General features: G+C 42.2%; 2 protein-coding genes across 3 annotated transcripts in view; one reads left to right on the top strand and one right to left on the bottom strand.

The window, feature by feature from the left end:
* The window catches only part of Cfap52 (cilia and flagella associated protein 52), a 58,171-nt gene extending 41,879 nt beyond the window's left edge, over positions 1-16,292 (bottom strand). Inside the window, exons 1-6 of the mRNA XM_004645160.2 lie at positions 16,178-16,292; positions 11,282-11,481; positions 10,755-10,891; positions 4,090-4,218; positions 1,270-1,369; positions 312-428 (exon numbers count right to left, since the gene is read on the bottom strand). Coding sequence (XP_004645217.1) covers positions 312-428; positions 1,270-1,369; positions 4,090-4,218; positions 10,755-10,891; positions 11,282-11,481; positions 16,178-16,250 — 756 coding nt within the window. The 5' untranslated portion in view covers positions 16,251-16,292. The remainder of the gene's footprint in view (positions 1-311; positions 429-1,269; positions 1,370-4,089; positions 4,219-10,754; positions 10,892-11,281; positions 11,482-16,177) is intronic.
* Positions 16,293-16,951: 659 nt separating this feature from the next.
* Positions 16,952-23,222, top strand: part of Stx8 (syntaxin 8) — a 305,754-nt gene continuing 299,483 nt past the window's right edge. For both annotated transcript variants that reach the window (XM_004645159.3, XM_023705411.1), the window contains exons 1-2: positions 16,952-17,084; positions 21,648-21,747. In XM_004645159.3, coding sequence (XP_004645216.1) covers positions 16,996-17,084; positions 21,648-21,747 — 189 coding nt within the window. In that variant the 5' untranslated portion in view covers positions 16,952-16,995. The remainder of the gene's footprint in view (positions 17,085-21,647; positions 21,748-23,222) is intronic.

The following is a 23,222-nucleotide window of genomic DNA, read 5'->3' as shown; positions in this document are numbered from 1 at the left end:
TTTTTTTTTTCTTTTTCTTTTTTTAAGACAGGATAGGGGCCGGGGAGATGGCTCAGTGGAATAAGCACTTCCCTGGCAAGCTCAAGGGCCTGAGTTCAATTCCCGGTTCCGCAAAAAAAAAAAAAAAAAAGACAGTATAGCACAGACTAGCTTTAAACTCAAGGTGATCTTCCTGCCTCAGCATCCTGAGTGCGTGGATTGCAGACGTGCACCACCATGCCCGGCTATGTACGTACTCTTAACGAAAGGCTGTGCTGTCAGTGGAGAGAAGGAAATGCAGAGCAGATCAGACCCTGCTGGTCTCCACTCACCAAACTGTACTTGTCTTTCATGGGCCCCGTGTCTGCCAGCAGCTTTGTCTTGGGGTTCATTTTCAGAATATCTCCAGTTGTGGTGCCAAGGTAGAAAAAGCTGTCATCATCAGCCATCTGGGAGAGAGAAAGGAACCCTGAAGAGCTATATTTTCTTAGTGATCACAAGCTCTGACCAGGGAGGAGCTGAGTATCCTCTGAAACCCCAGGAAGACCTACAAAGACCCCCCCCCCCCCCCCCCCCCGCCACACGGCTACTTCTACTTCCAGATTGTGCAATGGTTAAATCAAGCTGGGTAAGAACGGCTCCCTGTGGAGCATGAGCAGGACCGGACACGGGCCTGGAAGGAATGCTAGACTCCAGGGAAGCTGTGCAGTCCACGTGATGTCACTCAAGGCTCGGCCTGCCAGAGCCTGCTCCTGAGTTGCTACCGCAAAGCGCTCCTAGGAGCAAGGTACGCTTCTCCCGAGGGGATGTGTATCTCTTCCAGAGCCCTTATTCATACAACGCCTACACATTACACAAGGGGCATAAACCAATGCAGAAGAGTTCTATCTATGAAAGTTTATGTCTACGTGAAGCACATATCACTATTTTTCTTTATGGAAGATTCAGAATTTCACAATGATGTTTACTATCAGAAACGTTATTTCCAGTGGCAGCAATAACATTGGTAGCATGGGGATGTGAATGCCACCTAGCTATCCTGCTTCCCCTTAGGAGTGTGAGGGCAGCTCAGGTCCCAATCATAATGAGACTGCCAGTGCTATGTCTAGACAGCTCCTCCCCGACTCCAGAGGGCGCTCCCAAACTTAATGCCCTCCCACCTGCACCTCCTCACTAACAATCTCACTGTGCATATTTGACCTTCCTCCAGGCAGCCTGAGCCACACCCACTGCTGGCAGCAGGAACTTGTAGTGACAGTCACTGAAAATACTACTTGAAGTAATACTTACTGTAATACTCATAACTATTCTTTTCATCTGTCCTGTTTGGCACTCAGTTGGCCAGATCTTTCTATTTGGAAGATCCAGTTCCCACACTCGAATTGTCCCACTGTAAATAAAAAATCACAATTCAATGGAGATCCATTTAATAGCCAGTTCATTTCTTTTATGTTCTCTGTGTACTACTGCGGGAGAAGTTGAAGAGAAGAGAATTAAACATTTTTAAAGATTTTTTTAATAACCTGGAACTCTACTTAAGATCTTTCACTCAGTCCTCATGACAACCCTAACAGTAGAGTCACATGATACCTCGCTCTCCAAAAACAGAGCTTGTATATAGCAAAGCAGGGGTTTACACCCAGTCCTCTTCCTCTGAAGGGCGTACTCTATTCACTGTACCAAATCCAAGCACGCAGATATGCAACAGAGAAAACTGGAGCTCCCTAAGTTTCCTTCCCTTTAACTGACAAGTAAAAAATGTGTGCATGATGTTTTGATATTTATGAGGATGTGAATGAACCTGGAGGACATGTGAAATAAGCCAGTCACAGAAGAACAACACTGCATGATCTCACTCATGTGGCATCTAAAACGGTTGAACTCACAGGAACATAAAGTACGATGGTTATGCTAGGAAAGGGGGGTGGGGAGGCATTTGTTTGGGACACCACATTTCTGTTAGGCAGGAGGATGCCAAGGTCCTGAATGGTGTTGAAAAATTTAAGAGAAAATACTTTAGTATGGAAAGTTTTGTTTTTCAAGAAAGACAAATAAGATTAAGCCCCTAAAAGTTAATTTAAGATAGCATCTAACACAGGATTTGATATATGGCTACTTTTTAGTTATTGTGCATTGAATTAATATGAATTAATAATTGTTTAAATACATCAAGGTCAACAGCACAGTCAGATTTCAGCTAATATTTTAAGATAGCAAAGATTAAAAATACATCGTTTAGATTTTTTGTTTGTTTGTTTTTGTCTTTGTCTTTTTGAGACAGGGTCTTACTATGCAATTCAGGCTGGCCTTGAGCTCACTTTATAATCCAGGCTGGTCTTGAACTCTCAACAATCCTCTTCCCTCAGCCTTGCAAGTGCTGGGATTACAGGCATGTGTCACCATGCCCAGCTCCAGGTTTTGTTTTGTTTTTTTTTTTAACTATCAGAATTATACACATAACAGTGTAGTAAGTGCTTCATAAATATTTTAAATGTAATTTCCAAATTAAAAATAAAAAGAGCTTTTTGATGACTCTATATGGAATCCACAGACAATCGTATGAAGACAATATAATAAAACCCATGTGGGGCCAGTTAAATAGCTTAGCAGATTAAAGTGCCTGCTTAGGCAGACGCAGGGGTTGGGGGTTTGATCCCTGGCCTGCCATGCCAGCCCTGTCCCTGGGGTGTGCTAAAATGGTGATTGAGACTGAGCACTGTGACTCGCGCCTGTAATCTCAGTGCTTGGGAGGCTGAAAACAGGAGGATCGCTACAAGTACGATCTAGATAGTAAGACTCTGTAGACCCTATAGATCTTGTACTAAATACAAATTAAATAAATAAATAAATAAACCTCACGAACCTGGGGATACACTGGAGAACCCAGGGAATATAAGAACCATCACAGAAAACTTACTGAAGAACATTAACTTTCTCAGTAGTAGTGTCACTTGAAACAGAAGCCGACTTAGAATACCAATTATTCTTAAAACCTTCTCTTTGGTATAAAACTATAGTTTTAACTCCTGGAGAAATGTTTGTGACCATTAGAACAGACCAGTGCCTTCTACCAAGCAGCCACCAAGGAATGAAAGAATTTCAAACAAAATCTTCATAAAGCCACTCTGCAAACCTGATAGAAGCAGAGGAGCCTCTTGGTCACCAGCAGCCCTGGAGGGCAGGCATTCCTGGCAGGAAGGGTCAAGTGCTGCGGCATCAGAGCCCTGCCCTAAAATGATCTGCTGGCTTTTATGTGGGGTAGGCGGTTTCAGGACCTCCCAATGAATCCTTCCTCCTAATTAGCCCTGGAATGAATGCATGCAGTGTGTCACAAGGTAGGGACAGGAGATCTCATAGATAGAGAACAGCCCAGATTCTTAACTCTGTCTGGGAAAGTAGCTGACAGTATGTACTTTTCATAGATAGGAAACAACAAATGGATTGAAAAGCATTCTATCCAACATACACTCTGACATTTTCTGATTCCTCTCCTTTGAGCTACTGTATGACATGAAAAAAATGCATAAAAATATGCTTTTATATATGCTTAGCCTTTCCCACAACCCCAAACAGGGTTCTGATTGTCCATCCACTCATAAAAAAGTACTGTGTTAGAAAGCAGCAGACATTCTGTTTAGACGTTCACCTTGGTCACTGCACGTGCTTAAAGCTGGCCTTACCGGAAATCATGACATATGGCTGACAGGCTAACCACTTGAAATTTCCTGGCACAGTTCACTTGCAAAATATCACTGCATGAGACCCAAATCAAGTGCAGGTGGTAAGAAATATCAATGGTAAGTGAATCAGTGCAGTTGTGCAAATTACTTTGTGAACACAGATGGGAAAAAATGTGTTTTGGTGACAGAAAAGAATATGAGATGGGTTCATCAGGTCAACAAATCCCTCCCGTAGGAATCAGCAGTTTTCAAAGAATCATATTCAAACCACATCTAACTAAAAGGATTTTAAATGACTCCAAAAATTATGATGCAAGGTGTCTGCTCTGCCCAGGACTAAATAGATGTTCCCCTAAATGTGAGGGAGCAGATTTTCTGTGCAAGAAAATAGAGTAACTTATGGGTTCTAACACTGACTGCAGAGACGTACTTTCCAGCAGTGACAAATATCTCATCCCGGCACCTTGAGAAGACCACGGTGGTGGCATTCCCAACATTGAGGCCAGCGGCAGGGCTGCCACAGATAGCATCTCGCTTGGCTATGCTCCACACCACCACGCTGCAGAAACAAGAAGGGAACAAATCATGAAAAATTATGCTTTCAAAACAAGAAACACCTCTTTCAGTAGCTCTTGAAAGAAAACAATATTGGTTATTAATAAAGGAATAAGGAAAAAACTGCACAGACCCCCTCCAAGTCTCTTCATACTGGGTATTAGAACACCCAGTGATATTATCCAGGATAGTAGAATAGGTGGCACTTTTCTCAAGCTTTGTAGGAAAATCATTATGAGGCTGAAGACAGGGAATTCATCAGTCAAGTCAGATGCTAAAGTAGGCATCTTTCAGACATGCAAGGCCTAAAAGTTTGCCATCCATTTATTTCACGTAAAAATTTTCTGTGAGGAAATATTACAGCAATGGAATCAGGTAAGGGTCCCAAATGTGATGCATATCTGCTATTTAATAGTTCTTATGGGTAAGGAGCCAGCCCAGGTCAACTCAGGGTCTTGTCTTGTCTCTTTTCTTTCTTTCTTTTTTTTTTTTTTCTTTCTTTCTTCCTCATATTGGTACAGGGTCTCACTATGCAGCTCAGACTCATAGTGATCCTCCTGTTCCCAGCCTTCCCAGTGCTGGGATTATAGGCACGCACCACCAAGCCTGGTCTCAGTGGCCAGTTTAGCGTACCCAGGGGTGGGGGCAGTGTGGCATGCGGTGCCAGGGATCAAACCCTGGTCCCTGCACTTGCCTAAGAAGGCTCACAGTCTGCTGAACTATCTGCCTGGCTCTCCCAAATGTGAACATGTGTCACAGCATTATTAAGACAGATCAGATGATATGATCATTACATAGTGTCATACAACATGTATATGTGTCTAATTATCACCCTATAATTTCTGTTTTTTCTTGAGACAGGGTTGCTTTATGTAGTTCAGGCTGACCTTGGATTTATTATGTAGCCAGGCTGGCCTTGAACCAAAAGTGATCCTCCTGCCTCAGCCTCCAGAGTGCTGAGATTACAGGTGTATGCCACCATACCTGTCTGTACAGTTAAAACCATAATTTATAGGCCGGGGAGATAGCTCAGTAGAATAAGCACTTGCTTGACAAGCGCAAGGTCTTGAGTTCAATCCCTGGTACCACCAAAAACAACAACAACAACAACAAAAAAACCCAAAACAAAACAAAAGAAAAGAAAAAAAATAATTAATAAAAAAGAAAGAAAGAAAAGGGCCAGCCAAATAGCTCAGCAGATTAAAGTGCCTGCAAGCAGGCACAGGGGCCTGGAGTTCAATCCCTAGGCCTGCAGTGCCATCCCTGCCCCAGGGGTGCACTGAGATGGCAATTGAGACTGGGCATGGTGGCGTGCGCCTGTATTTCCAGCTCTTGGGAGGCTGTAAACAGGCAGACCACTACGAATCTTATCTAGTAGTGAGACCCTGACCACCCTATAGACCCTTCTCTAAAATACAAAATAATAATAATAATAATAATTTATAGAAGAATTCTTAAAGCAGTCTACAGTGCCTAACTCAGGAGAACTGTGAATTTGCTTTTCTTACAAATTGTAGGTGAGATACTGGTGCTGTCTGGGGACCACACTATCTATCTATCTATCTAGCCTAACTCAGGAGAACTGTGAATTTGCTTTTCTTACAAATTGTAGGTGAGATACTGGTGCTGTCTGGGGACCACACTATCTATCTATCTATCTATCTATCTATCTATCTATCTATCTATCTATCTATCTATCTGATACAGGGTCTCGCTATACAATTCAGACTCATGATCCTCCTGTCTCAGCCTCCCCAGTGCCAGTTTTGGTGACTGGCATGGTGTGTCCAGGGTTCTGGAGCCAGCATGGCATGCAGTAGCAGGGATTGAACTCGGTTTCTTGCTCTTGCCAGGCAGGTACTTAGACTGCCAAACTATCTCCTCAGCCCATGGGGACCACACGTTTTTTTTGTTGTTGTTGTTGTCTGTTTCATTTTTTTAAAATATACTTGGTACAGGGTCTCATTACGCAGCTCAGACTTGTAGTGAGCCTCCTGTTTTCAGCCTCCCCAGCGCTGGAATTATAGGCATTACACCACCATGCCTGGACTTGTTCGCCAGCTCACTGTGCCTCAGAGGTGGGGCTGGTGCAGCATGTGGGACCAAGGATGGAACCTTAGTCCACTGAGCTATCTCACCAGCCCTGGGACCCACAATTTTAAGAAGCATTATTTTAGGTTAACATTTCCTTATTTCTGAGCATCCTTGGCCCTGAACTGAACAGTATCTCAGTAGCAACACCAAGAATGGTAGGGACAGGGTATAGTGATTGTTAAATGATTGCGTCGAGCCAGGTAGGTGTGGTGGCACATTCAGGAGGCAGGGACAGGAGGATTGATGAGAGTTCAAACCAACCTGCACTACATAGTGAATTCAAGGCCAGCCTGAACTGAAAATTGAGATCCTGTCTCAAAACAAAAACAAAACAAAATGATATTATCAAGATATTTAAGGGAAAAGAATACAAATGTCACAAACCTTGTTAATGCTAAATATATCCATACGTTCCACTTTTTCTGTGTGTAGAATGCATTACTATTACAGGTAATTTAAAATCAGGGTATAGCCAACATCACCAAGAATGAGGAAGTGGTATAAAAGCTATATTTTTCTTTTTTCATAGTAGAAATTAATAGCATCTAACGTAGAAAAGTTGAGAGATCGCTCACATAAAAGTTGAAAGTAATAACAAGAAAATAAAAGGGAAAGAAAAGACTATAAAAGCCCTAGCACAACAAGAACAAAGAAATGAAAATGATCCAAAAATCCAGTGGCTGATACATGGACAGATAAAATATGACATAACCATATAATACTATTAGAATATTATTTGACAAAATAATGACATATCATAAGTAGATAAACCTTGAAAATATTATGTATAGTAAAAAGTTACACAGAAGAGGCTATACACGGTGTGATTCTACTTATGGGAACTATCAAGCACAGGCAAATCTAAGAGGCAGAAAGGAGACTGTACAAAGGAGACAAGTCAGTTATGGGGTTTGTTTTGAGGGAGTTGAAAAATATTCTAAAACTGACTATAAGGGAAGTTGAAAACTCCATAAAATACATTTAAAAACCACCCAACTTATCTCAAATGGGCAAATTATAGTAGATGAAATATATCTCAATAAAGTCACAAAAACAAACAAGAATCCAAAAACCTTTGGAGAGCAGAGCGCTTCATGGTGAGGGGATACGAGGGCTGGTACCAGGAGTCTTATACCTTTGAATCCTGGGTCATTTTGCATAGTAGGACAACACAATTTCTTTATAAACCTTGGTCAAGCATGGCTTTACTGTTTCAGAAGCAAGTTCAAAATTTAAAATGAAATAAAGGACACTAACGTAATTCTGGCAATCTGTACCATGGGCTCACACATAGTCATTGCAAAGACTGAGATTAAGGCTAGACAAAGGACGGATGCGTAGAAGATGTCCTTGGTGTCATCTCTATTACCGTATGGACTGTATAACATTGATACAGAAGAAGTTTCATAAATAGGTTACAAAACGTAAAAGGTACACACAGAAAGACAAACCACAGAACTGCACTGCAGTGTGCATCTTCCCTCTGTCACTCTCCATCTGTGCAGAAGCCAGGTGGTTAGGTAGAGAGGACCCCTGCCCCAGGCTCAGGCTTGAGCCTGATGCTCTGACCTCACTGAGCAGAACCCATCTTCCTCACCCCAGTGACCTCTCAGGGATGTGCACCCTGCATTTGCCTACAATCACACTGTTCATTGCCTTCTCTCACTGCCTCCTCGACATTCCCCAGTTTTCTTCAAGCAAACTGCAGACAGCCTAAGATCAGGTTTCAAATTACAGGGAGAATAACAGTGTTGCCAGATTAACCTTGGTGAAGTGGGCATTTTTTCTCCCCTCAAACCTACTCTCTCTGGCAAGGCATAGAGATGGAATGGCCTTACGCCAAACTCCAAGACTGTCCAGGCTGGACCCAGACATCAGAATATTTTTTAAGTCTCTCCAGGTGGAGAAAACATTCTCTCAGGCTTTCACAGAGAGCACATTGGCCAAGCAATGGCCCTGACTCATCCACATGGCTGCACTGACAAAGGATCTACAATCTGAGGTACAGGATCTCAGGATAAATCCTGAGGGGATTTCACTGACCTTATCAGACCCAAAAGCTACAACTCTTGTTGCATAGGTCCTGCTTTACATTGGTCTTAACTGTCCAGCAGAAAAGTATAAAAACGAAATATAAGAAGTGAAGCCATGCTGTTATGTTGAGCTATAGGGGACTCAGGTCAACAATTTCTGACATTGCCAGTCAAATGGAAGACCCAATACTATTATGGGCTACTGGACTCTTTTAGAATATTTTGCTGAGTTTACACACCTATAATATTCAAATAACGGAACTTAACAAAAAAAGGGGATACAGATGAATGTCCATTTTGTATCTGTGTATTCAAAGTGGTTGGGATAGATATATAGTTACATTCTTTTAATGAATGGAGGGATTTGTTCTAATGGTGTTTGTAAATAGGATATCATGTCTGTATCTTGCACAGCAATTAACCACTAGGAAGAGTGTATGCAATGTGTTAATTATTGAAGCTGTCCTACCAATTTGGTTTGAAACTGTCTCATTGCTATTTGTTTCTCAATAAAGTTATGGAGAAAAAAATGAAGTAGGATTCAAATTTTTAAAAAAAGTCTCTCCAGGTGATTCCAATGTGCATCTCAGGTTGAGAATAAGTGCTTTATTAGAATTTTTTTTAAGTGTATTTGGTTGTTGCAAGGTCTCACTACGCAGCTCAGACTTATGATGATCCTCCTCCTTTCAGCCTCCCCAGCACTGGGATTATAGGTACGTGTCACTATGCTCGGACTCTGGCCAGCTCAGCCCATCCTCAGACCAGGATTGGTGTGGCATGTGGTGCCAGGTATTGAACCACAATCCCTGCGCTTGCCTAAGCAGGTGCTTAGTCCACTAAGCTATCTTGTTGGCCAGAGGTTAGAATAGTAATATCTAAGTTCTGGATATATTTTTCATTAAAGACAATTACATAAGAGCCAAGCACTGTGATACACAGCTATAATCCCAGGTACTCAGGAGGCTGAGGCAGAAGGATCCCAAATTTGAAGCCACCCTTGGTAACTTGGTAAGACTGTATCTCAAAATAAAGTTCAAAAGGGCTGGTGATATAGCTCAGTAGTTTATCATCTCTGGGTTTGATCACCAGTACAAACAAACAAATAAATAACCACAAAAACCAACAGCAACTACAAAATCAATCATATGATCCAGGGATAGTGTGATCATCTTCAAATGACTACTGAAGGAGGAACAATAGTGAAAAATGTGTTGACTTTTTGCATATTGAGAGAATTGGCATTTGAGTTTGCCTCAGTAGATTACTAAAGCAAATTCTTTCATTTTTTAAAATGCCCTTTGATGTTTCAAAAAAAGAGCTCTGTAATTTGACTGACTGACTTTAAGATCAGCCATAAGTAATCAACAATCTCGAAAAGCACTTTCCACAGGCAGTCTCTGGGCTGCGCGGCCGCCGCGGTCCTCAGTGGAACTCGCCTTCCCAACATCTTTATGACTATTTAGAATACTCATATTGATGAAATCGTAATTCATGACTGAGTTTCAGAAAAAGACACATTGTACATTAACCATTTAGAGGTCATTTAAATAACAAGATATCGTATTGTAGAAGACCTGTACAATTTTAAAACAATAAAGACTTGAACCTGTAAATGTGTGTGCCTTCTAAAGGAAGATGCATTTTTAATATATTTGAGTGATTGAAGGGGTGTATGGGAAAACTGTATGTATCCTATCAAAGAGAAAATGTTTATTACAAAAATGTCCTTTAATTATATACTATGTAACCGTGTAAAACAGTGTTCTGTAGGCTAGAATTGTGTACATTAGGGCCTTCAGAGATGCTGCCACTGAACTGAGATGTTTAAATGAGTCAGGCGATTTGGATGAAAGTTGTTTCAAGCTTGTTGGGAGAGAACAGTAACAAATGATTTTTTTACAAAAATATTTAATTTCCTCATAAAAATGAGTTAAATATTTTTTAAGTATGTGTATCAATAGTACAAAATGGAATAAGCCTCATAGTGTATAGAAAACTGAATTTGATAGCATATTAATGCATAAATGAATGATGATTTCAGAAAAAAAAAGAGAATTGGCAGTATGCAAAACTTCATAATAGATCTGTGGAGCTCAAACAAGAAAATACTGTATATGTAAAGGTAGATGGAAGTATTAAAGCCTACACAAACCTCAGATGTTATTCTTCGTCTCCTGCTGGCTATGTCACTTGAATATTTACTTAAGAACATATACCAAGTATTGCTTCCTCTAGCATAGTATAATGTCACTGGGGAAGTTGAGAACCACTTTTGGATGGTACTTCTTTCCTAGGTTTTTCACACTTGAGTACTCAAACTTGGCTGGGCCAACAGAGGACACTAGAGGGGGCAACATATTTAACATCTGGAAATAGATCTGGTGGAAAAGAAGTAGTAGAATTGACTCATTACCTTCCATCATCTGGGCCTCCTAGGGATACCAGATACAGATCGTTGGGTGAAAAGGCCAGAGCTTCAATTTTGCCCTTGTGAAGTGACAGCCGCGCAATCAGCTCTCTTTTCTTATAATCCCATAAAATGATATCTGCCTGGGGGTGAGAATATACTGTCAGGTCCCAGACAGGCTTAAGAATCTGAAGGATGACCACCACCCCTCTTGCAGAGAAGTAATCAGTCATGCCACTTTTCTGGAGATGAGACCATGTTTTGTCAATGTGGCAGATAACAGAGTGGAAATAATTTTAAAAAGGGACCTTTGCTCTTGAACATCCTCAGTCACAGGCTGCAACATCTGCTGTCAAAACACCAGATTCCTTCACTGGCAGCCCGAGGGAGTGAAAATAAATCGCCAAAAGTCAAGGAGGAGGAGGAAGAGCAGGCATCTACATGCCACACAGGGCGAAGGGCCAGGAATACAGTTGATCTTGGAGGGTGGCATGTCTAATCAATTTACAGTGAATTGCTTTCCCTCTACTCACCTTGAACCCCATAAACGTGACCTGCCCAGAGGCAATGTAATCCCCATTCCTGGAGATGGTCAAACAGGAGACATTGTTGCTATGACCATGTAGGAAATTCTGCTCTTGAGTATTTATTGCCTGAATGAGTATTGTACAACCCAGGGGATAAATCAGATGCTCCTGGTCAGGATGGCATTTGAGCCCATTGGGAGCATGTCCTAAAAGACAGAGAGATTAAAAAGCATTAGAGCCAGGGTGGGCACAGTGGCACGTGCCTGTAATAACAGCAGTCGAGAGGCTGAGGTAGGAGGATCTCAAGTTTGGGATCAACCTGGGTTCTGTAGCTAGTTCTAGACCAGTCAGGACTACATATATTGAGTACCTGTCTCACAAAACAAGCAAACAGAAACAACAACAAAAACACAAACAAAAAAAATCATAATCAGGTGCAGAAGTGGCTGGTAGTATTTTTCGAGAATACAAAAACAGAAAGCCCCTTTGAAATAAGCTCAGGTTCTTTTAAAATACGTAGGGTGTGATGAGTAATTTCACCCCATAGACATGAGGCTTGGTGTGGCACACTACTCTTTCAGTTTTTGATGTGAATGTGATCCCTAAGGGATTTCGCTATAATGCAGATTCTAATTTCAGGTCTGGGGTGGGGCTGAGATTCTACATTTTCAGTTAGCTCCCAAAGATGTGGTGCAGGAGCCTCACCTTGGGGGGACAGCAAAAGCCTGGGCCCTATTCCTGTGACCCTTCCAGCAGGAGTACATGGAGCACAGAAGCTGGTTCAGCTAGCAGTGTGGCCATAGGGCAAATGGAAGTACTATATCTCAGCCAAGTTTGGTAAAGACAAAAATTTGGCTTATTTCACTTAGCATTACACTGTTCAGCTTCATCTATGATTCTGAAAACAGCATTACCTTTGCTTTGTTTTGGTTTTTGATACAGAGTCTCACTATGTAGTTCCAGCTGGCCTCAAAATCTGTGATTCTCCTGCCTCAGCCTTCCCAGTGCTATAACAGGTCTGCGCCACCACACCCAGTCAAATTCTTTTGCTTGGGACTCTGATGAACATTACCGGATGTTTGTGTAGTTTCAGATTGTCTTTATCCATTCATCTGTCAATGAAAACAGGCTGTTTTTGTATCTTGACTACTGCGAATAACACTTCAATGGACATAGGCACTGTAGATATCTCTCCAAAATAGTAATTTCAATATATATCCAGAAGTAAGATTGGTGTACTACGTTGTAGTTATATTTTTAGGAACCTGCATACTGTTCCCCGTAATGGGCACCCCAATTTGTATCCTGTGAAGGTTAATCTTGATGTTAAAGTGATTGGTTTGAGAGATGCCCGGGAGACCAGCAAAGCACATGTTCGCTGTGTGTGAGTGGGGGCTTCTACATCTGGTCCCTGGCCCCTTCCTCTGACCCCTTCCTCTTGGGAGTTAGCTCTTTCCTCTGTGAGCTGAGTGGCTTTCCTCCTCCATTTCCTTCAACTATGGAAACAAAATAACCCTTTTCTCCATTAAGTTGTTTTTCTCAGGTAATTTGGTTACAGTGATGGAAAACTGACCAGTACCTGTTTGCACCAGCAGCGTACAAAGTTCTCCTTCCTCCCTGTCTTTGCCAACGCTCATTATCTTTCTTGCTTTTGGATAAAAGCCATTCTAACAGATATGAGATGACATCTCATTGCGATTTTGATTTGCACCTTCCTGATGATTCACCAATGAATGTTTGCACACTTTTCTTTATACCGGCTGGCCATTTGGGTATCTTTTGAGTTATATCTACTCCATCTTTTTAATTATTCCATTTTAATGGCCATTCCATTAAATGGCTATTCCATTTTTTCCCCATGGCCCCAAAGAACATTACACTAAGTCAAATAAACCAAACAGAAAGGCAGATACTAAGCTGTCTCCCTCATGTACGAGATCTTAAGCTGAACTCATGGGAGGAGAGAGTAGAGTGGTGGTTGCTAAGGCTTAAGAGTGTGGAGGAAATGGGGAGATAGTTAGCCAAAGAACAGATTCAGGTACACTAGATTACTGAGTCCTGGAGGCCCAATGAACAACAGCCGACAACATCGTGTTACAAAGTTGCTAAGAGGTTTGATCTGCAGTGTCCTCTCTCACACACACAACTGGCAATTACATGAGGTAGATATGCCAATTAGTTTGATTGTGGGAATCACTTCACAGTGTACACATACATAAAACATGTCACACATATTAAGTTTATACAGTTAGCTAGGCATGCATGTTGGCATACATTGCTAATTGAGTACTCAGGAGGCTGAGGCAGGAGGATGACAAATTCAAGGCCTGCCTGAACTACAAAGTGAGTCCCTCTGTTTAGAAAACACAAAAATATGGCTGGCGAGATAGCTCAGCAGACTAGCACAGGGATCAGCATTTGATCCTTGGTGCCACCTGCCACACTGGCCCTGCCCCTGGGCACACTGAGCTGGCCACTGAGTCCGGGCATGGTGGTGCATGCCTGTAACCCCAGTGCTGGGGAGGCTGAAAACGGGAGGATCACCACGAGTCTGAGCTACATAGTGAGACTCTGTACAAAATAAATAAATAAATAAATAAATAAAATTTTAAAAAGAAAAAAAACACAAAAATAAAAAAATTCTCCAATTTTTATTAGGTATATCTCAATAAAATGGGAAAGGAAAGTTTAAGTCCAGCGTCAGTTTTAAGTGACCACGAGGTGTTCTGAACAGTACTGGAAACTTTCCCCAGATCTCTTTCTCCAGACCATGACCTCCTTTCAAATACTGCATTTGCTAAGAATTACCTCAACAATGACAAATCTTTGTAATATGTTTTAATGTAAACTAGCTATACATTCTTCTTTGTTATTTGTCTTAGGTCCAAATTTTTGGTCACTTTCATATTTGTTTTACAATATTAACCCTTTAAAGTGCCCTTGGGAGCCTGACGTGAGAAGATCACCATGAATTTGAGGCCACCCTTCCCTACAAAGCAAGATTCTGTCTCAAAAAAAACCCAAAAAAGTCATAGTTGTATTTTTGGTGATATAGTATTAAATATATGGAGTAATTGAAGAAAAAAAACTTTTCATTTAGTTTTTGGAGATACAGTCCAATTATGTGGTTCAGACTGGCCTTAAATTCACTATGTAGTCTAGACTGGCCTCAAAATGGCTGGGGAGGCTGAAAACGGGAGGATCACCACGAGTCTGAGCTACATAGTGAGACTCTGTACAAAATAAATAAATAAATAATTTATTATTTATAAATAATTCCAGTACTGTTCAGAACACCTCGTGGTCACTTAAAACTGACGCTGGACTTAAACTTTCCTTTCCCATTTTATTGAGATATACCTAATAAAAATTGGAGAATTTTTTTATTTTTGTGTTTTTTTTCTTTTTAAAAATTTATCCTCCTGCCTCAGCCTCCTAAGTGCTTGGATTACAGGCATGTACAACCACATCTGGCCTCAGTCTTCTTAAATTGCAGTCTCCTTATAAACAATCATATGAGCCAGGCATGGTGGCTCATGGCAAATATATGCATATATAGGTGTATATTTATATATTCAAGAAATGGAACACTATTAAGTTGATCGTGGTGGTCACACCTGTAATCCCAGCTCTTGGGAAACTGAGGCAGGAAGATTGTTTGAGTTCAAAGCAAGCCTGGGCTACACAGGGAGTTCAAGGTCAGTCAGCACTGCATTGTGAAACCCTGTCTCAAAAAAATGTCTTTGTAGGGCCAGCCAGACAGCTCAGCAGACTAAAGCGCCTGCTTCAGCTGAGCCGGGTTTGATCCCCAGCATTGTGTGCTGGTCCTGCTCCCTGGGGCACGCTGAGATAGCGATTGAAAATGGGCATGGCGTTGTGCGCCTGTAATCGCAGCATTTGGGAGGCTGAAAACAGGAGAATCACTAGGAGTCCGATCTACAGTGAGACCCTGTACACCCTGTAGACCCTGTCCTAAATTCATAAAAAAAAGTTTGCAACTGGAAGCTGTTCAATTCCTTGATCTTGTTTCCTTTTTAAAAATGATTTTGTAATGTCTCTAAGAATGGTCAGTACTCAAATTATGAAGGGCCTGCTTCCTGTCAGTGTTAAAGTAAAAACAAAGACTCAAGAGCTAAGTCCTAGAATGTGGTTAAATTTTTGTCAGTGATTGATCTGCATCTACTTAACTACAACATTAAAGTTTTTAGATGTCGCACACACTTTTTCATTTTCTGAAATACATAGCGTTGCTTTTTTCATCTCTCGAGCAAACCAGAGCAAACCAGAGCAAACCAGAGCAAACCAAACCAAACCAAACCAAACCACGCAGCATTTCCCGGCTCTAACGTTCCTAGTAACATTTAGGCACAAGATGTGCACAGAGCGGCCGCCCCCTCCCGGATCAAAATAATCGCTCCAGCTCCCTCTGGCGTCCCAGTCCTCTTCTATCTTAGCCCAAACCTTCACCTCTTAGAAATCTCACCTTCCTTTCTCAACAGCACAATAGCCAGTGTTTTGTGAGTCGGTGCTCGGGGCGAAACACACACAGCATCCTGAGGTGGCCCAGGCTTTGGGTCTGTGTGGGGCTTGGCGGCCCCCAGCAGAAGGGGCGCACCCATCCTTAATTCTCCAGCCGGCCCCTGGGTGTAGCTTCTAGGTGCCGGCGTTTGTCCGAGCTATTGGTGCCCGGGTTCCCTGGCGCTGGGGACAAGGGCGTGACTCTCTGAGACCCTCGGCCCGCAGAGGCTGTTGGTGCCCCAGTGATTTGGGCCCTGGCCGGCTCTTAGCATACCATTGCCCTGCGCTGCCCTTCAGATTCCGCCGGGTTCTCACCGCCCGTGGTAACACTACAGGGTCTCAGGGTTCCTAAATCAGCCAGCCCGCGGGTGGCTGAGACCTCACCATTGAAGCCAATCACAGCATCAAGTTGCAGCTCTGCCACCTCTTCGGTCTCGGGTGAAATTTCCTCACCCATCGCCGAGAGGTGCTCGGCTCACAAACTCTTCCAGTACGAACTTCTGTCGCGCGTCCCCTGGTCGTTATAGCAACCGTTGCACGCATGCGCACCAGGTCCACCTACCCGAAGGAACGGGGGGGAGGGGGCTGGAGATGGGGGGCTGGGTTGACATGCCCTCTTGCAGATGTAGGGAGGGCATCCTTTTTCTGTTTTCTGTAAATTTAGAGGGAGGGTGGTAGAGTGAGTACTAAATGCACAAAACAAGATTCCTCCCTACTTTGTGTATCTGTGAACTTTTTGCTAACTATATAATTAAGCATCAACTTGGCATTCTAAAAGTAACTAAAGAGTGAATTGCCTATGATGCGTGAGCCCTTTGCTTGAAGCAGGGTAAAAAATTTTAAAGATTTTTTAAAAAGCTTTGCTAAAGCATAACGTAATGATCATAATATTAACTTAGTATGCAATTATCGCCACAATCCAAGTTTTTTTTTTTTTTTTTTTTTTTTTTTTTTTAATGAAAAAGGATAAAAATCTTAAGGAAGTGCTAGAGAGCAGATTTTGAGGTTTCTCCAAACACTCTTACCTTCTTGGGAAAACACTTTGATTTTGTTCAATAACAATTTTACTTTAATTTCACCTAGCAGTTTCTCCTACACGTTTTTATTGTTGTTTGTTTGTTTTGGTTACAATTCTGATGCTTCAAACTGAAGTAAATATTCACTTTACAATCTCCAGTCGCGCAACGGCCGAACCGCGAGGAATGAACCACACGGGCCGCCGTAGTCAGCTGCTGGGAGCAGGAAGTGTCCGAGCAGCCGGCGGAGACTGCACGATGGCACCGGACCCTTGGTGAGCCCCACGGGTAGGGCGCCTTGGGGAACCTGAGGGCAGGTCGGGCCTCCAGGAGTCGGCACTTGTGTCGTTTTGGGGCTGCAGGCCTTTCAGGATGAGGATAGGGGCTGCGAGGATGCAGGGGACCCCTGCCGAGCCACAGCCCACGGCGCTCGGTCCGTGCGTGGATGACCCGGGCGGGAGTCCAAGGGGACTGCTGAGGAACGGAGGGCACGACCCCGAGCTCTGCGTTTTCCTCCGGCTCTTTGGGGCTGCTCTCGCCGCCGGGATTTCCCGCCCATCCTGGTGGTGGGGCTGGCTCGCGCAGACTTCCCTGGACTCCTGCGAAAGTGAGGTAGAAATAGCCTGTTGTGGACTCTCAGTCCATCTGCTGAGCCCCCTTCGCTGGGCAGCCCGCGGTTCAGAATTCTCGGTCGTTAGCTATAGATTAGATGCAGGTCTTGTGGGCCCTTCAAAAATCTTGTCGGATCCTTCCAGGAGAGAATTTAAGCACTTGAGAAAAGACATTTTACCCTTCCCCAGTTAGTGTCTTTAGGATTCTACCCTTTGCAGAAAGACAACAGCTGATAAGGGTCATTCAGTCCGCATAAAATCCCAAGGATTAAATGGTTAAAGCTAGAAACGCTAATCCCAAGAAACAAATTGCTGTACATAACAGGCTTGACTTGTTTAATAATTTATGACATACCGTAGCTGTATAAAATTCTTGTTAGTATATATCTTACCTTGGTGTTTCTAACACAGTTTGTAATTGTTTACAGATAATTTGGATTTTAGGAGAATAGATTCCAAGGTCAAAAGTACCTGGTACCTGGATTATCTGGGCCCATTGCTTAATTTAATATTGACTTTTTAACCATAGTATGTACTACTAATAGAAAATATAGAAAGTACACAATGTTTGCAGAAAGAAAATGCGTCACTTCTTTTTTTGTGTATACTTAGTACAGAGTCTGCAGGGTCTCACTACACAGATCAGACTCATAGTGATTCTCCTGTTTTCAGCCTCCCAAACGCTGGGATTACAGGCACAAACCTCCGTGCCCAGTCTCAATCACTGTCTCAGCGCTCCCCGGGGGCAGGGCTGGCACCACTCGCTGGGAGGATTGAACCCTGGTCCCTGTGTCTGCCTAAGCAGGCGTTTTAATCTGATGAGCTATCTGGCCGGCTCTTGTCACTTCTTTAACTGATACTTGGGAAAACCCATTATTGATTTTTATAATGAAGTTATTATTCTGGTTTTTTTTTTTTTTTTTTTTTTTTTTGTGGAACCAGGCATTGAACTCAGGCCCTTGCACTTGCCAGGCAAGCGCTTATTCTACTGAGCTAACTCCCTGGCCCATTATTCTGTGTAATGCTTTACAAAACAGGAAAGATTTCTCCATGTCATTAAGTATTTTCTGAAGGCATTTTTTTATGGTGCATATCCCTGTGTCATAAGAGCATAATTTATTTTAGGTTTTGTCTTTGTTGTTGTTTTGATTTTTGCTGTGCCAAAGGCCAACCTTGTTTACTCATCTATTTTCGTGGGATGCTGCCACAGAAGTAGAACTGTTGGGCTTAACTATGAACACTTGTAAGGCCCTTGATACACCTTGGCTAAGTTGCTCTTTACTTTTCCGGAAGCTAACTTTCCCAGTTTGTACATAAAGTAAAAAAATAAAGCCTAGTAATAGTGGAGGACCCCTCCCTCCCAGTTGTCCATTTAAATTGGAAAAGGGGTAACTGAACCCTCCTTCTTGGTTACTATTGGGAGTGGGGAATCCCGCTGTACTCTTCCTGTTCTCAGTTATTTGACTAGGTGATTTTCTCTTTTAACAGAAAGTGAAGTAGACCTTTACTGTGCTCTGATCAGCCGCCTTACACAGTGGGTTGCTGGTGGGGAGGATAGAAAGGAGTATGGAAAGGGGCCTGGAAAAATGCAGGAGCCAGGCATGATGGTGCACACCTGTAATCCCTGCCCTAGGGAAGCTGAAGCAGAAGGATTGCCGTGAGTTTGAGAATAGTCTGGGCTGTGTAGTGAGACTCTGTCTCAGAAAACCCCAAAAAAACAGAAAACAAAAAAGAAAACAAAACAAAACACCCTAGGAAAAGTTATCCCAGTTTTCTCTGTGTTACTGAAAGTCATAACCAGTCAATACCTTCCTTGGGAGTTGTATTCTAATATTTACAGGTAGAATACAGCAGTTACTTTTTAAATGCCTTATCAAAGCAAGTGAAAAGCTTACTGGTTAATAGAAATAGGTGATGACTGAGCTGGTTGTTTGCTGAAGTTCATTGGCTTTCCTGCTAAACAGAGGCCGAGTTCATGGTCTGGAAACTTGCTTTATTCTTGCCAGTCCCTCTGCCTGTGCAGTGGCATCACTATTTTTTAGTGGCTTTACCTTGAACACATTAATTGCTCACTTTTCTCATTTCTTATATCAAATTATTCACTAATTCCCATTGTTTTGTTTTGTTTTTTAAATGCTGACATCCCTTTTCTGGTGTCCATTTCTGCCATTGTCTGTGCTTTTATAACCTAGTATTTTGCACATATTGAGTACTGGTGATTGGGTGCCGAGTTTAATAATTTGCGAAATCACTGCTGCTATCCTTAGCCTAAGGTGTCACCTTGTGGCCTGGCCTAGCTGAGTGCCTCAGTGAACAGTAATTTCTCCCATCTCCTACCTCTAGAAATGCTTAATTAGATTTCATGTTTGGCAAGACTTCACTGTAGATTCCTATATATTTGATCTGGGACCACAGAACTAAAACTGAGATAGATGACAGTATGAAGAAAAGAAGGAAAATGTGGCAACGCAGGGACCAAGACCAAGTTTTTCTCGTTTTCATAATGATGTGTTTTCTTACGTGCTCTTTTTTCATAGGTACATATGCCTGAATATGTATGAATGATGTAATATATATTGCTACTTTGTAGACTCCGGGGTTAGTAGTTTGGAACCCTGCCTTCTGGTGTCCTTGTGAATTTACAGTGAGCTCTTAGGAGCTCACATCAGGTGCTCAGCCATTAGCTGCTGCTATAATTACTTTAGTAAGAGTCCTACGGGATGCAGTTGGAGAGTCTTCATTTTTTTTTTTTAAACCACTTAACACCCAGGCACACTGGTGCATGCCTTGTAATCCCAGCTCCTTGGGAAGCTGAGATAGGAGATCATTTGAGCTCAGGAGCTTGAGACTGGTTTGGGCATCATAGCCAAACCCTATTTCAAGAACAGAACAAAAAAATCATTTACCAAGTTCTGTCCATGCACAAGTGATACGTGAGAGTTGGAAATGGATTCTTTTCTCAAGCAAAAATTGTGATGTGAAGGCAAACGGCAATTTTTGAAGCTTCAAGTATGCTCATTACAAGTATAGCAGGGTCTTCACTTTTACAGACAGACTGGCTGGTAGGAGAAATGAAGTGTTTGTGTACGCTTCGGTATTTTCCTGAAAATGGGTGAAAGTGCTGTAACAGGACAAAACCAGGGCCTTTGAGGATTCCTTGTGACTCCTCCCAAAATGCTAGCACTTAAACGGCAAGTAGGAGGTCACTTAAGTGTTTGGACAGAATTCTAGCAGACTTAGGTGTCAAGCGGATATGTAACCTTCCTCATCAGAACAGTTTGTTGCGTGCCACACAGAACCTGCCATTCTTGCATCTCGGAGCTCTTCTTAGGCAGAGCTGCCTGACTCACTTCTCACCTTGTCTCAGGGTCACCTGTCCTCATAGCACCTCTCAGTCATTCTTCATCCTGCTGCAGTTTTCTTGTCAGCACATCTCAGCACACACAGCCTGCTTATTTGGGGGCTGCACATGTTGTTCACGGCTCTATTCATTTGCAGTGCCCAAAGCAGTAGTCTGTACAGTGCAGGTCCTCCAGGATTGTTATTTCACAAATAAATGAGTGCAGATGCTTTATCACGGCCCAATAGCAAGGTTCGTAAGAGCCCAGGTCTTAGGGCCAGGCTGCCTTGTTCTGCTGGGGTCCCAGGCGGGCGAGTCAGGCTACCTCGTTGGGGCTCCTTTCCTACTGAGCGCTCCCTCTCTGTGTTCTAAAGTGCATTAAGTAAGTGGTTACAAGCGAAACATTTGGAAGGGTGCTGGGCCACAGTAAGTACCACTCGACAGTTCCTGCCATTCCTGTGTCTGTCTGTGATCCTTTTCTGTTTGAACTTGTGACTAGAATTAAAAACTTGGCTTAGACAAATGAGGAATTTCTTTCTCTTTTTCTTTTTTTGGTGTTTTTGAGCCAAGGTCTCTCTATGTAATACAGGCTGGCCTTAAACACACTGTGTAGCCCAGACTGGTCTCCAATTCATGGGATTATAGGTGTGTGTCACCATGTCTGGCCATATTCTTTTTTTTTTTTTTTTTTTTGTACAGGGTCTTGCTACACAGCTCAGATTCATAGTGATCTCCTGTCTCAGCTTCCCCAGTGCTGGGATTACAGGCATGTGCCATCATGCCTGGACTAGTTGCTGGCTCAGTGTGTCCCAGGATGGGGCCAGCGCAGCATGAGAAATGTCTTTTCTAAAGAATCTGAAACGTCTTTCTTTTTGACTTTGATGCAGGTTCTCTACATACGATTCCACCTGTCAAATTGCCCAGGAAATTGCTGAGAAAATTCAACAACGAAATCAGTATGAAAGAAGAGGTGAAAAGACACCCAAGGTAATACCAGGAGAAAATTAGTACTTAAGTGACTTTTTTCGTTTTGGATTTTTTTTTTTTTTTTTTGAGACAAGATCTTGCTACGTAGTTCAGGCTGGCTTTGAACTCTGAGTGAGCCTCCCAAGTGCTGAGATTACAAGCATGCACTACTACCCAGGCCAGCCCATTACTTAAAGGATTTTGAGTTTAGAGGTCTGAAAACCTTCCTGTACTTAAGGCTCTATGTATTTGTGTGTGTGTATATGTGTATAAATTTGAAAATTTAATTATGGTATGTTGTAGATATCCAATTTTATTTTTCTCTAGTTTGCTAGGTTAGAAATTTCTCTCCTAAGATACAAAATATTCCATGTTTCATCCACTGGACTTTTACACAACTACAGTATTCCTCAGCCTTCTGCTCCTATTGCACTAACGACATGAATGGCAGCATCATAAGCTTGTATTTTTTAATAATGACGGTCTGTGTGATTATTTAAGGATTCCTTTTCTGTTTATTTGTTTATTTTTGTTTTGCTTTTTAATTATTTGATGCACGGTCTCACTATGCAACTTGGACTCGTAGTGATCCTCCTGTCTTAGCTTCCCCAGTGCTGGGATTACAGGCATGTGCCACCATGCCCAGTCTTGGTGGCCAGCTCAGTGGGCCCGGGGGCAGGGCCTGCATGGCACTTGGTGCTGGGGATGGAACCCTGGTCCATGGGCTTGCCTAAGTAGGCGCTTAGTCCACTGAGCTATCTGGCCGGCTCCCCTCTATTGTTTATATCATTTGTTTCTCCTTATATCCTGCTTGAGTGGTTTGGTAAAGTGCTTCTAAAGAAAATTTTGTGCTGGGCCTTAATTTTCACTGTCTCTCAAATAAAAATGGGGAAAACTTAACATTTTTTTGGTACCAGGAATCAAACTCAGGACCTTGCACTTGGCCAAGCAGGTGCTTGTGTTGCTGAACTAAATCCCTAGCCCTTTACCATTTTTATAATACTGAATATTTCGTTTTGTTCTCATTCACTGCTGTATTCACTCCTTTAGCGATATTCACTGCAGTTATTGTGTACCATGCACTAGGGTACATTCTTTTTAGATTTTGTTAGTATTGTTGATGAAGTTTGAAAATCATAATTTTGAAATCCTCTTCAGCTATTACTTAAAATTTAGGAATGTCTTTGAATTTTGTTTTCTTTTTGTAATTGATCCCTGTACTGAATTCCTTGTTCTTTTGAATAATCTTTCAATTAATTCTTTTAACTTTCCCAAGTAGAAATCTGTTAAACTGCAAATGAGACTTTCATCTTCTTTTCTTTTCTTTTCTTTTCTTTTCTTTTCTTTTCTTTTCTTTTCTTTTCTTTCTTTTCTTTTCTTTTCTTCTTTCTTTTTTTTGGCAGAACTGGGGATTGAACTCAGACCCTTGTGCTTGCCAGGGAAGAGCTTATTCTGCTGAGCCAACTCCCTGGCCCTCTCATCTTCTTTTTTTTTTT

The sequence above is a fragment of the Octodon degus genome, unplaced genomic scaffold, assembly GCF_000260255.1.
Source record: "Octodon degus isolate 3935 unplaced genomic scaffold, OctDeg1.0 scaffold00219, whole genome shotgun sequence".
In the NCBI taxonomy this organism is placed as follows: Eukaryota; Metazoa; Chordata; class Mammalia; order Rodentia; family Octodontidae; genus Octodon; species Octodon degus.
The sequence above is the reverse complement of the archived record's forward strand: the minus strand, read 5'-3'. Positions and strand labels throughout refer to the sequence as shown.